Source organism: Gavialis gangeticus, unplaced genomic scaffold (genome assembly GCF_001723915.1).
Source record: "Gavialis gangeticus isolate Ggan-Ray unplaced genomic scaffold, GavGan_comp1, whole genome shotgun sequence".
NCBI lineage: Eukaryota > Metazoa > Chordata > Crocodylia > Gavialidae > Gavialis > Gavialis gangeticus.
In genome coordinates, this window is record NW_017729033.1 from 104,996,987 (window position 1) to 105,012,294 (window position 15,308).

General features: G+C 44.6%; 1 protein-coding gene across 1 annotated transcript in view; it reads left to right on the top strand.

The window, feature by feature from the left end:
- The first annotated feature begins 1,405 nt into the window (after positions 1 to 1,405).
- The window catches only part of WDFY3 (WD repeat and FYVE domain containing 3), a 258,223-nt gene continuing 244,320 nt past the window's right edge, over positions 1,406 to 15,308 (top strand). The window contains exons 1-4 of the mRNA XM_019525884.1: positions 1,406 to 1,517; positions 7,996 to 8,105; positions 10,604 to 10,765; positions 14,707 to 14,899. Coding sequence (XP_019381429.1) covers positions 1,406 to 1,517; positions 7,996 to 8,105; positions 10,604 to 10,765; positions 14,707 to 14,899 — 577 coding nt within the window. The remainder of the gene's footprint in view (positions 1,518 to 7,995; positions 8,106 to 10,603; positions 10,766 to 14,706; positions 14,900 to 15,308) is intronic.

Here is a 15,308-nt window from a genome sequence, read left to right on the forward strand (position 1 = left end):
GGGGGGGGGGGGGGGGGGGTTGGGCTGTGCTGTGCTGCGGGGCTGACAGAGCTGCTGCAAAGCTTGGCGGTGCTGCAGGGGTTTGGACGGCTCTGGCCCACTCCAGACACTGGTGCTACTGCACGCGGCCCACCACAGCTCTGCCCACCCCACGGTGCACCCCGCTGCTGGAAAAGGTTTGCATTCCATGACATGGACAGGGGCTGCTGCCCCATGAAAGGCCCTGCCCCTCCTGCTGCAGCAGCCGGGCAGGGGCATGGGTAGATGCCGGCTGGCAGGGCCCCCGGGGTGGGAAGGGGATGGGGATTATACCTCTTCCCTCTGGCATCCGGCGGGTTGGACAGCAGGGGGCTTATTCCCTTGTTGGGAGCTTGCATGGCATTGACAGTACACAGACCCGACTGCCAGTGAGGGTAGAGTGGAGACTAACCAACCTACGTGGACCCCTCTGCCTCAGGGGCCATGTTGCTCCACTGCTGCCGCAGTGAGCGGAGAGTGCCCAGAAGACCCAGTTCTGGACCTTGTTGATGGAACAGAGAGGAGGGAATTAAACCCCTCCCTGGCCAGATCCCTGCCCCTGCCTGTTCTTGCTCCAGCTAGGGTGCAGAGGGGCTGGGCTATGCTCCAGCCCAGGGAGCATGCCAGGATGCTGGGAGAGTCTGGATTAAGTTAAACCAGGAAGGGGTCTGGAACAGGCATTGCATAAACCAGTTTGAATCAAATCACTTATGTCTGATACTACATTCAGTCAGATTTATCTCAAACAGGTTTCAGGCATTTTTTTTATGTGCACTGAAAGTCTATTCTGTTACAGGTTTAAACCAATTTCTGATCACTTAAACTGGTTTATGAGTAATATCTGTCCCTAGCCTTAGTGATCTACTATTAGTGCTCCTGAGATTATTATAGTCCTTTGGGCTGTGTGTCACATGTTCAAATTAAAGTGTGATACAAATGAGCTGCTAACATGTTCTGTATTCCCTGGGGAACATCCTTTTGGTTGGTTTACTATTTTAATGTGCTATAAATTGGCCAAACATGCATCATGGTGCAGTTTGTGTAACATCTGGTGGGACCCAGAATATTTAAAGTTTAAGCTGGCCACTGTAAAATCAGTGGGATCTCTGATCCAAACAACTGTTAGCCTAGGAAGCCAAGATAGATGAAGGGAATATTATTACACCACCCACCCCCTCGTTTTACAGATTGAGAAGGGAGGCATAGAAATTGTGACTAGGGCTGTGCAAAACAGCTGTGTTTCTCTTTGGTTTTGGACTTGGCATTTAGGAGGGACAGTGTTTCATTTTGGTGTTTGGTAGGGCTGTCCCATTTCATTTAGGCTGAGACTGTTTTGAAACCATTTTGGAATTTCGACACTGTTTCAGTGTTTTGGCCATAGGCTATAATGCGGAATCACAAAACTGACTATAACTTTGTCATTTCTTGCCTGATTTGGATGAAATATACAGGGATTCTCGCCACTTCTGAGACCATGAAGCCCGCCAGGTTTCAAGGAGGTAGGTGCAGAGATGTCTGGGAAACAGCACCTCAAACTGTTCAAAACAAAACTTGTGATGTGTTTTGTATGTGTGTTAAGGTGCAGTGGGATGGAAATTGCAGGCATAGTAGCGCCTGTTCTCACCCTTACAACTCCACTGCAACCAGTAAGTCTCAGGCCTCTCAAAGATATTATGGGTCTGAGCTTTCTCCAGCCAGGACTGTGTGGTGCCTGGAGGTTATCAGGTGCCGCCTTTCACCGGGGAGGTTCGTGGTCCTGGCATTTCTTGGGGCTGCTGCACCATTGGCAGTCCCACCCAGGCCTCCCTACCCTGGCAGGGTATACAGTTTTAGGTCATGCCCAGGAAGATGTGGGGGTGCCGCCTCCTCATATAGCCCCAGCCCTTATACCTCCAAGTTCTTCTTGGCACAGGAGCTCAACAGAGAGATGTTTTTCCCCTGCTGGCTGGTGAGAAACTAAATTGCCACCTCCAACTCTGAGAATGGGGCATTAAATGGCTACCCTCATTAGCACCTGTCCTGCCACATACATAGTCCCTTGTATGGGCATGAGGCCTGCCAGGTTTCAGGCAGAGTGGTGCAGGGGTTTCTGTGAAACTGCACCTCAAACTGCTGAAAGCAAAACTTGTGTCACTTGTGTATGTTAAGGGGTGTAGGTTGTAGCCGTATTGGTTGAAGGACATAGCCCAGACAAGGTTCTCTGGGTAAATCTGATATCTTTTATTAGACCAACAGAAAAGTTGGAGAAATTCTTCTTTGCAAGGTTTCGGGTTTAAAAAAACCCTTAGTCAGGCTGAGGAAGCATCTGCAGTTTCTGTGTGTGCTCTTCCTGGATGGAAAGAATGGTAAAGAGGCCAAAGGCTGGTATGCAATGCAGGCAAAAAAGCCAGTCAGTGAAAATGGAAATGGAGGTGTCAGGGAGTGAGACACACATGGTGGAAAGGGGATGTAGCAGGTAAAAGTGGAGAGGTACCTGGGGAGTCAGATGTCCGGCAGGTTGTAACATGTCAGAATTCCAAAGTCTATGTTGAGTCCATGAGTTTCTGTGTCTAGGAGGCTGATGAAGTGAAGCTCATTGGCGTGTCTGTGAAAAGTGGTTTGTAAATACAGACAAGCACTGAACCTCACTAACACATCACCAGAAGCCAGCTTCCTGCAGCCCAAAACACACCGAATGGATTCAGACCATGCCATGACAAGATATGCAAAACCTGCCAATATATCTCCAATACCCCCACAAATTGCACACCAGAATCTATCAAAAACAAGAATACCCAACTACCTGTGGGGGCACATTTCTCATAAAAAAAACCGCTCTGTCTTGAGTCTCTCAGTCCTGATCCTCAAAGGAAATTTACAGACCACTTTTCACATACAGGCCTCTGAACTTCACTTCATCAACCTCCTCAATACAGAAACTCATGGTCTCAGTATAGACATTGGATTTATGACGCACTACAACCTGCCTGACATCTGACTCCCCAAGTCCCTCTCCGCTTTTACCTGCTACACCCCCCTTCCCTGCCTGCATCCCAGCCTGTTTCTCACCCCCTGATGCCACCATTTCCATTTTTACTGACTGGCTTTCTTGCCTGCATAGCATGCCAGCCTCTGGCTTCTTTACTATTCCTTCCATCCAGGAAGGGTGTGCACACACCAGCTAGATGCTTCCTCAGCCTGATGAAGGGTTTTAAACCCAAACGCCTATGCCTCGCAGATGGCATCTGAGGCAGCTAAGCTCACCTGGAGCCTCGCAACTCCACTGCAGCCAGCAAGCCTCAGGCCTTTCAAAGATCTTCCAGGTCTGGGCTTTCCCTAGCCAGGACTGTGAATGTGGGTGGTGGCTGGAGGTTATAAGGCACCTCCTACCTGCCTTTCACCGGGGAGATCCTCGGTCCTGGCATTTCTTGGGGGCTGCTGCGCCATCAGCAGTCCCAGTAGGCCTCCTAGTCCTGGCAGGGTGCAGTTTTAGGTCATGCCCAGGGCTGTGGGTCTCCTCCTTTCCCATACCTCCAAGTTGTCCTGACACAGGAGCTCAGCAGGGACATGTTCTTCCCCTGCTGGCTGGCGATGCAGTGAGTGCTGCCTCCAGCTCTAAGAGCAGGTTATTACATGGTTTAAAGAAAAAAAAAAAAAAAGGAAATGGGTGAGGATGGAGTGCGGAGGGGGGCACTCACTCTATCTGCATGTGGAGCGCAGGGAACCTCAGCTGCAGGAGGTTCATCTTGAGGAACACCAGCTGCTCTACCAAACCAGGATCCAAGGAGGTGTGGTGGGGTGTCACAACATCCCCAGCAATGCTGAACACCCTCTTGCTTGGAACACTGGTGGACAGGACTGGTGTTCCTGGGCAACTGTGGCCCAATCCTGCCACATCTGGCTGTACCCAATAGGCCAAGGGGTCGCAGTCCAGAGGCTCCACGTCCTCACTGAGATAGGTAGCCACTGAGGCCTCCATGCTACCTGCCCAAGGCTGGGGTCTGGTGCCTCTGGACTCCACCATTGAAGCCATGCCCTTGGCCCACATTGGCAGTGGCCGGTGTGCAGGAGACTGGATGCCCTTCTGCCTCCCTGACTCTTCACCAGCACCTCTGTCCAGTTATCCAGGGTTTTGCTGCCTTATATGGTCCCCTTCACCCTTGGGTTGCACATGGCCACCAGGATGTGGACTGTACCAGACGGCAACGGATCCAGCCATTTCTTGATGCCCTCCCTCAGCCGCTTCACCAGTGCCTGCACCTCTGGTGATAGCAGCTTGCCCCAGCCAGGAGCATCGATTCCCCTGGAACTTTTCCAGTTGGTTCTCCAGTTCCCTCACTATGGGGATCACCTGGCTAAGGAGGGCATTGCCAGCGCTGAGGCTCTCGTGGGCTTGAGGAATGGCTTGAGGACCACCAAGATCTGGGAGATGGTATCCCAGTCTCCCTGAGCATGGCTATCTCATGGATGGTCTTCTGTTGCTCCACCAGCCTTTCCAGCATGAGGTATGTGGAATTCCTCTGAGTCTCCACATCATGGATAATTTTGTGCTTTGGGACACTCAGCTCTGCCTGTTTGTCCCGCAGCATCTTGCATCCCTTGATGTTGTGGTGGAAGTAGCCCATCACCTTCCTGTATTTCAAAATGAGCTGGCCAGTTGTGATGGCACCATTACTGGCAGCCCTGTCCCCCTCCAAGGTGTCCCTGACTCTGAGGTGGAACTTGTGCGTCACATAACGGATCCTAACAAAGTTGGCGTCACAGACTGCCTTGACCATATTGGCCCTGTTGTCTGTGACCATGACCCTGCGGGTGAGCTCGCCCTGCCCAATGAGCCACCGCTGTACCATGTGGTTCATGGCCACCATGATCTCTGTTGCCATGTGGAATTCATCCGTCACCTTGGCTTGAAGAGCCCACCAGCGGCCTGATTGATGGCACCAGTGCCCTGTGAGGGAGAGGTAGGCATGATCTCTACCCTGGCTGCTCCAGATGTCGGAGGTGAAGTGCAAGGCCACCTGCAGACCTGTCCTGTGCAGCTCCTCCCTAAAGTACTCCCTGCGTCTCTCATACAGGGAGGGCACCACCATCCTGCTGAAGGTGGTGCATATGGGCACTTGGTAGGATGGGGCCACAAGTGCCATGAGTCACTTCAACCCTGTCCGTACAGCTAGGGAGAAGGGCTGGCCATCCAGAGCAAGCATCTCCCCGATTCTCTGGGTGATCTCGCTCGCTGTTGGTGGCCTGCTTCTGCTTCTTGGGGATGGGGGGTTTTTCGAGCGAGAGGGGGACTTCTTTTTGGGCACGCTTCCACTGGTGCCAGGCTGAGGAGGAGCAAGGGCAAGGGGGTGATGCCTCTTGAGACTCATCAGCATCCCTGTGGTGCTGAAGTGTTTCACTTTCTGCCCTCCGGGGAAGGAGACTTGGCTCTAGGGGAACTTGGAGAGGAGTGGAGCACAAACTCAGATCCCTCCTTGGTCCCCAGAATTTCTTTTGCTCGGGTGCTCAGATCCCCTGCTTCCAGATCCAGCTCCTCTTTTGGCACTGGAAGGCTCAGGTTGGGAACTGAAATGGGCATGGAGGAGACTCTCATGCTGGTGGTGCTGAGTGTTATTATTGTGGCTGGTATTATTGGAGAGGGTGTAGATGCAGGCACTGGTCCCATCTCCTTGCTGCCGCTAGCACCAGAAGCATCATGCCTGCTAGTGCTAGGAAAGAGGTGCATCTAAGTTTGGGGGAGGAGGAACTTACCACTCTCCCTTTGCCCCCTCTGGTTCCCCTGCCAGAAGAAAATGCATCTGTGTGAGTGGTGTATGTGTAGTGCTTTCCTGTAGTACACAGTGATGACACGCACGCAAAAAACCCACAGACATTTCTGCCCGCCCCCCGTGAGGGATACTCCTGTGCTGCTCACAGACAGCAATTTTATTTTCGTTGTTTGGGATGTATGTCATTTTTAAAGATTCTAAATTATTAAAAGTACACTTCAGTCTTTAAGTTCATACTGATTAGTTTCTTTGCTTCAGTTTATTTAGATACTCAGGCTTCAAACTTCTGCATTTTACTTGTACTTTTACCAGAGGCTATAATTCTTCAGCAGTTGAATATTCTAAACAGAAATATCAGAACTGTCTATTTTAATTAAAAGTTTTCTGCATAAATTACAGTCACAGTTAGTATATGCAGTGCCAAAAACTTCTTTTGAGAACTACTCTGTGAAGATTTGATAGCAGTATTTGAAGATCCATCTGCAGCCTCTCTGAGCAAGATCTTACCTTCTTTCTGTATCTAATTAGGAAGTCTTGACTACGTCCAGTGCCCCAAAATGTCTTTGCTACTTTAGACCTGAAAAATCTCACCCATACTGTCTTACAGTCTAAATTTTGGATGTGGCACAATCAGTGAGGGTGTCAGTCAAGGCAGACAATAGTTATTTAAGTGTGTGCACATTGTAATAGGTGCATAAGACATAAATAAACTAGCACGTGTGTGATTTAAATAACGTCTTTCTAGAGTAGTTGAATATTTTTGCTCTCATTGGGGTATTGGTTTTTCAAAAGGGATTTGAATGCAGAAGGAATATTTCCTTAGTAGGCTAGAATGAGGGAAGATGTTCCACATGCTGACTGCAAAAATGCTTTTGGAGAAATGCATGAATTAGTCATTGAGACCTAGTTCAGTGATTCTTAACCTAGGTGCTGCAGCACCTGGGGTATGCTGGAGTGCTGTAAGATGGTTTGAAGTGTGTTGCAGGAAATGCGAGCTAAGTAGATAAAGTCAGGCTTAGATTATCTTCATCTAGGTGCACCCCCACTCCTGCTGCCTAGCCTCTCTGAAAAAGGGATAAGCCCTATAATAAATAAATTAGTTTTTGAAATGGTGTGCTGCACAAGTCACCAAAGTTATGGAAGGGGTACTTTGAATCTAAAAAGGTTAAAAACCACTGGACTAAAATAATGGATGGAATAGAGCAGACAGAAAGCTACATGAAAAGACTAGGTGAGGTTATTAGTGAGCTACAAAGTTATTTAAGGCAACAGACTGTCTATAGCAAAAGCATTAAGGAAGTTTAGTTAAGTATGTAACACCATGTACTCCTCCGTTATATCCTGTATAGTGTATTGTTAGGATTGGGAATGTATTTTCTTGATTATTTTTTAAAGCTTTTAAAACAGCCACCAGCTTGTACAGGAGAGTTGATCAGCTTTTTGACTTGGGCAAAACTTAATGTAGAGGCCATAAAAACAGTTTGTTGTTTTAAATCTCCTCTTCAGCACTGCTGATGAGGATTTCCGGAAACAGCCTTTACTTTTCATTTTGCTATTTCACTTCTGTTTCAAATTTTAAAAAAATGTGGCTTGGGAATCTGTTTGAGCTTTTTAAGTTAGGTTAAGGGTGCTCAACTTGCTTTAGGTCTTCAATTCTTAGAGATGGAAGAAAGTCCTCAACATGCTGTAACTTAGTGTGGGGAATCAACCCTCACAGAACCAAATCATGGAGAGTGCTGAAAAGCTTGAAATCACCTCATCTTCTACCATACACTTCAAAACCATGGTCTGTATGAATGACCCACTCCAGGAGTTGGCTTGGTACCTCCTATTCAGTCATGTGTACAAAGCGATAGGAAGGAGGTAATAAACCAACAACGTGAGAAATGCAGAGGGCAACAAGAAATAAAATGTGGAATTTAGTTCTGTTACCTGAAACTTATTATGTCTTTTCATTTATTGTAAGTGGGGAGATGGATATTAAACTGTGTTCAAACTTGCAAAAAAAATAGACTCTCTCTATACTAGTTGGGGAAAGTTGCAAATCTTGGAGAGTGGTTTATATAGAACTAAATAGACTCTCCAATTCAAAAGTATTTCATAGCTTTGTTTATAATGTCTTATTTTGTTTTTGATAACATCATCACTCAATAAAAAAGAAACTGTTGGCTTTCCATACAACAGTGTTTTTACTTAGTGTCAATTGCTTTTTATTTTTCCTTTCTAACAGAGGCTGCAAGTCGTGCCATAGTCCAGTTCTTGGAGATCAATCAAAGTGAAGAAGCCAGTAGAGGTTGGATGCTACTTACTACAATTAATTTACTAGCTTCATCAGGACAGGTTAGTTTTCATCAACAAACAGAAAAGCAAAGAAAAGAATCCCAGTATTATACCATACAGAGGACTCCTGGTTAAGTAACACATATGAAGAGGGGCAGGAGGAAGGCCCTACAATATCTATTTGGTAAAAGTTAAGTCATTAGGTTACTTGCTACTTTTACTTCCTTGCACTGAAAAAATTTAATTATTATAGTGCTTGAGTAGCAGCACTAATTATGTTTGAAGTTGCCTACAGGCGAGTCCTTTTGGGGACTGAAATCTTTTGTATTAGCTCAGTAGTAATTTTTTAGGTAAGTAATAATTTGAAAGTAGCTACAGAAATGCAAGAAGCCATAGAAAGTATGGTCTGTGAATCCATGTCTTTGACTTAAACAGCATAATTATTATTTTAAACTGACTATTAACAGAAAAAACTTCACATAATAGTTTTATTTGAGTAGGTCTCTTTGATGGAGTTAACAGTTGAAATTTTAGCTCATTTATTTTGTGTTCATGAATCATTATTGAATTATTTTCTAAATAAAATACATAACTTTTGTGAATAGGTAGTGAAAAATTGTAATGCATAAGTTGCTTTAAAATTTGTTCGTTTTTTGCTAATTATTTGTGGCAGCATGTGACCAGTCATCCGAGTTGCACAGTATTGATTCTTGGTCTTGACTGTGACTGAGACCATTTTTATTATTTTCAATGAATATTTTTTTATCTCAAAATAGATGAAACATTTAACATTTGGAAATATTTTTACTACTACACCAGCTATCTGAATACTCACAAATAATCATCTAGTGCTTTGAATGAGTAACAGTGATTACTAGCAAAAATATTTGCAATCTTTTTTTTGGGTCCAAACCTGTTAAAATGGGGTGTGTATATTTTGAGAAATATAAGTGAGACCTAATGGATCACTGAAAAGAATAATGAATAATTGAATACCTCACCCTTATAATGAGAAAGTTTGTATGGATTTGCAAGAATTAAGGCTGTCCCTAAAGTTTGGGTTTGGGTTTGCCTGGAACAAGGCATCTGGGTCATAAATCCAGTGCCAACAGCTAAGAGACATTATTCTTCGGGATGCTGCTGACATGTTGACCAGCAGCTCTTCCTTCTTCATACTTTATATTCATACCCTTTTATTTGATTCGAAATTAAGATACTCAATAGGAGTGTGTGAAGCGGGCGGTATTCAATTCAGATTTGGCCTGATTCGGGAGACAGTGATTCGATTCACTGATTTGGATCACTGTCCCAATCCGATCTGAAGATTTGATTCTGATTTGGAGAGTCAGTGATTTGGCCATAGACATAGCTTTATACATTTGTTTTCTATGTACCTTAAGGTACCAGGCGTGCCCCGTGAACGCTGAGATGGTGGGGCAGATGAAGCGTCTCACGGGAGTGCAGGGGAGTTTCCCGCGCACTTAGTGGCGGACCACCCTGTGCTCCTGTGGGATGCTCTATCTACCCCACCGTCTATGCATTCACAAGCCACACCTGGTACCTTGAGGTACATAGAAAAAAACATATAAAGCTGTGTCTATGACTAAATCTCTCTGAATTGAATTGGAGGCTTCCAATTTGATTCAGAGAGATTAATGGGTCTCCTGATTTGATTTGGAGATTTGGCTGCTGAATCGGACTGAATCTCCTCCGAATCGAATCATTGACTGAAGCTTAGCACAACCCTAATACTCAAGGGCTTTATGATCTGGTAGTGTCAAAATTCTGCAGAATTTGCTTTTGTAGCTATTACGTTATCTTGTCTTTGGATGATGGCTTTTAAGCTAATCATAGCTTTTGGGTACAGCTGCTATATGAATAATTGATTGTATAATTATTGTTCATACTAGCCAATTGCCCATCAAGAACGATGGGCGGTGGTGGGGGAGGGGGAGCTGGGATGGAGTGCCGCCACCTAATGCCCCATGATACTGCTGTTTTGCCTCTTGCAGGGAGTGGGGTGGGTTGCTGGCCTTGGCTCCCCCACCCCCTATTTCATCCTTGGTGCCACTTGCAGAGAGCGGGATGGGGAGGTGAGGCCAGAGCTGCTGGCCTCGGCTCCCCCACCCTCTGTCTGGTCCTCGGCCTGGCTTCAGAATCCTGGCGGTGCTCCCTCACACTTGGAGCACTCTGACTGGCTGTTTCCCTCAGCCAGAGTGCAAATAAAGTGTTACGGACAGACAGACAGACAAGCATAGGCTTCTATAATATTAGCCCATCTTTAAGGGTAGTCTGATTTTTTTTTTTTTTTCCTCTCCATTATTTTTTCTGTTCAAGTGTTGAGACGTTAATCAGAAATGCAGTTTAACTTTTTCTTTCTACGGATTCAGCAAGTAAAGAGGCAAGGCAGACTTGTGTTTGTGTAGCTCCCATATGTCACAAAATGTTGCATAGCTAGTATCTTATTCATGTGTCTGGAATGACCTGATTTTAAATGCAAGTTCTGCTGTGTTAAAAAAATCACTGTTACAATATGGTGAAATATTGCTGTTTTTCAGAAAACAGTGGACTGCATGACTACGATGTCGGTGCCTTCCACACTTGTTAAATGTCTATATCTATTTTTTGACCTTCCACATGTGCCTGAGGTAGTTGGAGGAGCACAGAATGAGCTACCTCTAGCAGAGCGCCGAGCACTACTACAGAAAGTCTTTGTACAGGTAAGATCATCAACAACTTAGTTTCTGTCTTTCTTCATAAATTAACTTTTTCATCAGACAAATTATTTTCCAAAAACTCTTTCCAGCAGTAAGTCTTTGCCCCTTACTAAGGTTTTTTCCCTCTTATTCTTGCAGAAATATGTGCAGAAAGATCACAGAATATCACAGAAGATCACAAAATATTGCAGAAAGATCATTTTTGTTGAAAGCATACTTGAGGTTTAGTGCATTGTTCTTCTAAGCAAATATTTTATCGCATAAAATCAGCACTTGAACTGGGTTGCTGAAAGGGGAACAGCATTCTGACTACTGCTGAGTCTCCCCCTTGCTTCCCCCCCCCCCACCCCACCGTTTTGCTCTTTGACATCTTTCAGTCATGACCACTTTTGAATGTGTACCCTAAAAATTAACAGGACTGACATTAATTTATGTACAAATTTAAATTTATGCAGTTACTTCAAATAGAGAAATAAACAAAATTGCTGTGGTGGGCAAGGGAAGGTCACTTTGGTGGCTTCCCTGAATAATTCATTTGTGAATCACTATGGATCAAATTGTGGGTGGTCTTGAACTTCATTAAAGCAAAATTAGTCTTTTGAGCAGAGGTACACAAGTTTCCTTTTCTGCCTTGTAGTCCCATGTAATGACAGATGGAGCATCTGCAAACCCTTTCTTGGTTCCTTCCAACCACTTGTTCTTTCTTAAGCTTCAAATTAAACTTCCATGAAGAAATTCTCTTCTTTCTTATTCTCTCTATTTATGTTAAGACTATTTGTTGCATGATTTAAAAAAAAAAAAAAGAAAGAAAGAAAAAGTGTGAAAAAAGATAACAAGAATCCCTGGGTTGACACGGCAAGGTTCATGTCAACTGTGGACATAGTAGACTCTAAATCATGGGTGACTGGTGCCACCTTAGTTGGGGGGGCACATGCAGCAACTGGAGGGGTCCCCCTGCAGCCAATCACGCTGACCTGGGGAGGGAGGAGGGGTTCCCCCACGGCCAATCATACTCACTATTCTGCTTCATCTTCGTGGGAGTGGCCACAGGAGCACTGCTTCTGCTTCTTCTGGGAGTTTCACTTCATCCAGCGCTCCTGCTCCCCCCGTCGCCTAAGCAGGGAGCACGGCCTGATGGGATGCACCGGTGCTGTCGGGGGGTGCATGTACACCCCTTTGCATCCCCTATGTGTCACCACTGATCTAAATCCTTGTATATTGATCCTAAGTTGTCAGTCTTTTCTATCCTGTAACGTCTATGTTCCTAACAACGTTGTATCTATTTTTCCTTCTCCTTTCACACTTGGATGTTTACAGGGATTATGCCCAAAGTCCATAAAAGTTGCATCCAACAATGGAGTGTTCTGCTGGAGGAAAGTCTTCCAAACCCTACTCAACATTAATGAATGGGTACAATACCCTGACTACAAAGGTGGCTCAGGAAACATTGTTTTTGACATCGACATTGATTCTAAAATCTGGCCTGATCAAGAGCTCTTTTTGGTATTTTGTTCCTTTGCCTTTTCACTGGCACCATATCCAGTGGCATAGGATTTCCTGGAAATTTTCCCTTGCTGTCTCTGAGGCATTGCTTCTCCTTTGCTTGATTAGGGAACTGAATTGGTATCTGAACTTGGAAGCTCCATGGGTGTCTTGTGGCCCAGTATTAGCACACAACTTGCAGTAGATATGTCAACCAGTCTAGCAAATATGTGTACAGTTTATAGCTGTGATATGCTATCCATATTGGGGTTCATTTTTCTTGATATCACAGAGTAGAATCCCAGTGTGTGTGTCAAGAGATTGAAGGAGCTTTTGGTACAGTAGCCATCATCCCTTCCATGGAATAGAAGGAAGCTCTTTATCTGGAGAAAAGATGCCTCGGTAAATAATTCAGCTGCCATCCCAAATTTTGGAATCTTTTCTTCCAAATAAAGTTTGCCATAGCTGCCTCTGGAGCAAAACCCTGTTGTGTGTACACATCCAGAGGACTGTTGGTAGGAGCTGGAAGATTCTGGTGGAAGGCCGTATGGTATCAAAAGCAGCACTACAGGGGATAATAGGCAAATATGTTATGTTATGACACAGTGTGCTGGTCCATGTGCATAGATGTTGTGTTGCTTGTCAAACTTCACCTGAAGCTGTTAGAAGTCTGGCTCAAGTCAGTCTGCTTCTCTAGAACGTATCCAGTGGACAAGGTCTTAATGACTCCTACTATCCTAATGGTGCTGAACCTTGTGGTTGTATCTCAATAGTGTCCATAAAACAGTAATATTTAAGACTCTAATGGAGAGTTCTGTGGAAAAATAGGGACGTCCATTTGATTCATCCTCAGATACAAGGGGCTGCATACCCTTCTGTGCCTTGTTTGATAAAACAAGGTGCTATTTGGACTTTGTGTACAATTAATTTCAAGGTTGCATTTTCATTTCCACTTAAGTAGCTACATTCTATACAAAATGAGAAGCATATCTAGTACTCTGCAAGATGTATTGATGGATAAAAAAAAATTAGTCCCATGTTTATTTGTAGTCTTGGTGGTCAACTTTTATGGCTTGAACTACTTCATTGCAAAGACTTTCAAAGTAGATAATGTTGAACATAAAACCAACACACAGGTTCAGCAAACCAGGTTTTATTGCATAGTAATGGGAAACTGAGTCGGACTATTTAGCAGCACACCCCACACTCATATCATACACTTGTCATGCACACCATTCACATTAACTCACCTATCTGCAGCTCTTGGAGTCACGCTGCGATGGCCAGTCACAGGCTTCTTCAAGGCAATGTCCAGTCGACAGGGGGCGTTGGTTCTCTCTCTCTTGACGTGCAGGTAGGTTGGTGTTGGTGGTCAGGATGCTCATCAGGCTGGCTTTTCACTGCCTTTTTATTTCCTTTAGGGCAGACTTCGACCAAAGCCTGGAAGCTTCTGGAGGCTTCTTCACCAATTACCATTCACTTTTTTGTATATGTTTATTTTGGACTCTTGTCACCAGTTGCGTATTGTCTTTCAAATTCCAGCCTGGTTTTCAGTCCTAATTTATACCGTCTCCACATTCCTAAGACCCCTGCATCTTATCTTGTTACATACTATAGCTGGTTTGTACCAGCCTTCATTCAACCATTATTCCCACATCATTCACAGCACGCAGACTTACACAGACTCACTTGCTGCTTTTTTCAGAAAATTGTTGACCCAGTTAAGATGGCTATTTAGCATAAGCAAGTTCATAAGCAAAGTCATAGTATAACATATTTTAAACAATAATGGCATAGATATAACATATTCCAAAACATATTTCAACAATAACATGTTGCATTTTATTGACTTATCAACTAATCCTGTACACCATTTCCACTGACTATTAAGGTTTATGCTCCAGAGCCCAAAAGATATTTTTCAATCTCTTTCTGAAAGAGACACCATGTGAAACTTGCAAGTCATCTTCATGGAGCTGCCCACTTATATTTGTACTCCAGATACTCCTCCCCACCAAGTATCTATGTGCTAATTAGCCCCCACTCATGACTGGAACCCAGTGTTTATCTCATGAATACTGGGATGCTCCAAAAATTTATATGCAGGTGAGCTGCAGGGCAACCTCATCTGGCTTCACTTCATGGTGGGTGGGGCCACACTTATCCTATTTACCAGACTGAGGTAGCTGGCAACAGAGGGATTCTGGATGAACTATGTGGGGTCCCATTTTGTGATTTTTGCCAGGCATTTAAGGCTTCTGGAGAAATGGGAATGATTGAAAACAGGAAAGAAAGGCATAGCTTAGCTGAGGCAGTGAAGAGGAAGTGCAATTGTATGCAATGTTGTGGCTCATGCTGAATTTTTATGATCAGGCTATGCCGAACTACCAATGTAGTAGAGTACCGTTTCTCTGATTTAGATGTCTATGATATTTTAGTAACTGAATGGCTTATTGTTTCAGATTTTAGTAAAATTGTGCAGTTTTGTGTCCCCGGCGGAAGAACTGGCTCAAAAGGATGATCTCCAGCTTTTATTCAGTGCAATAACGTCATGGTGCCCTCCCTATAATCTGCCTTGGAGAAAGAGCGCAGGGGAAGTATTAATGACCATATCGCGTCATGGCCTCAGTGTCAATGTAGTAAAATATATTCATGGTACGTATCAGATTCAGATTTTTCTTTTGTTTCCAGTTTCTGAATGGCTCCTTTTATATTGAACTTATAGCCACTAACTCTAATCTCCCCAGGAAGGCATGAACGTTTTTGTAAGTACTTGAACCTGCAAGTAAAATATCAGAGTTGTCCAACAGCTAGTGTTTATGGGTGGGCTGCCTCATTTCCAGGTGCCTTTACACTTACCTGTCTGGGTGGCAATAAAATGCTTGGATATGCGTGGAAGAAGCAGACTGCAAAGATGACCTATGCCTTGAGTTCTTCTGGGATGCTCTGAAACATTAGAGGTCCATCAAAACTACAGCTGTTAGAATAAACATTGATGCATTCTCTTAAACAGTATTTCTTAACCAGGAAGCGAGGAGGTAAATATTTGCTTGCCCCCCCCCCC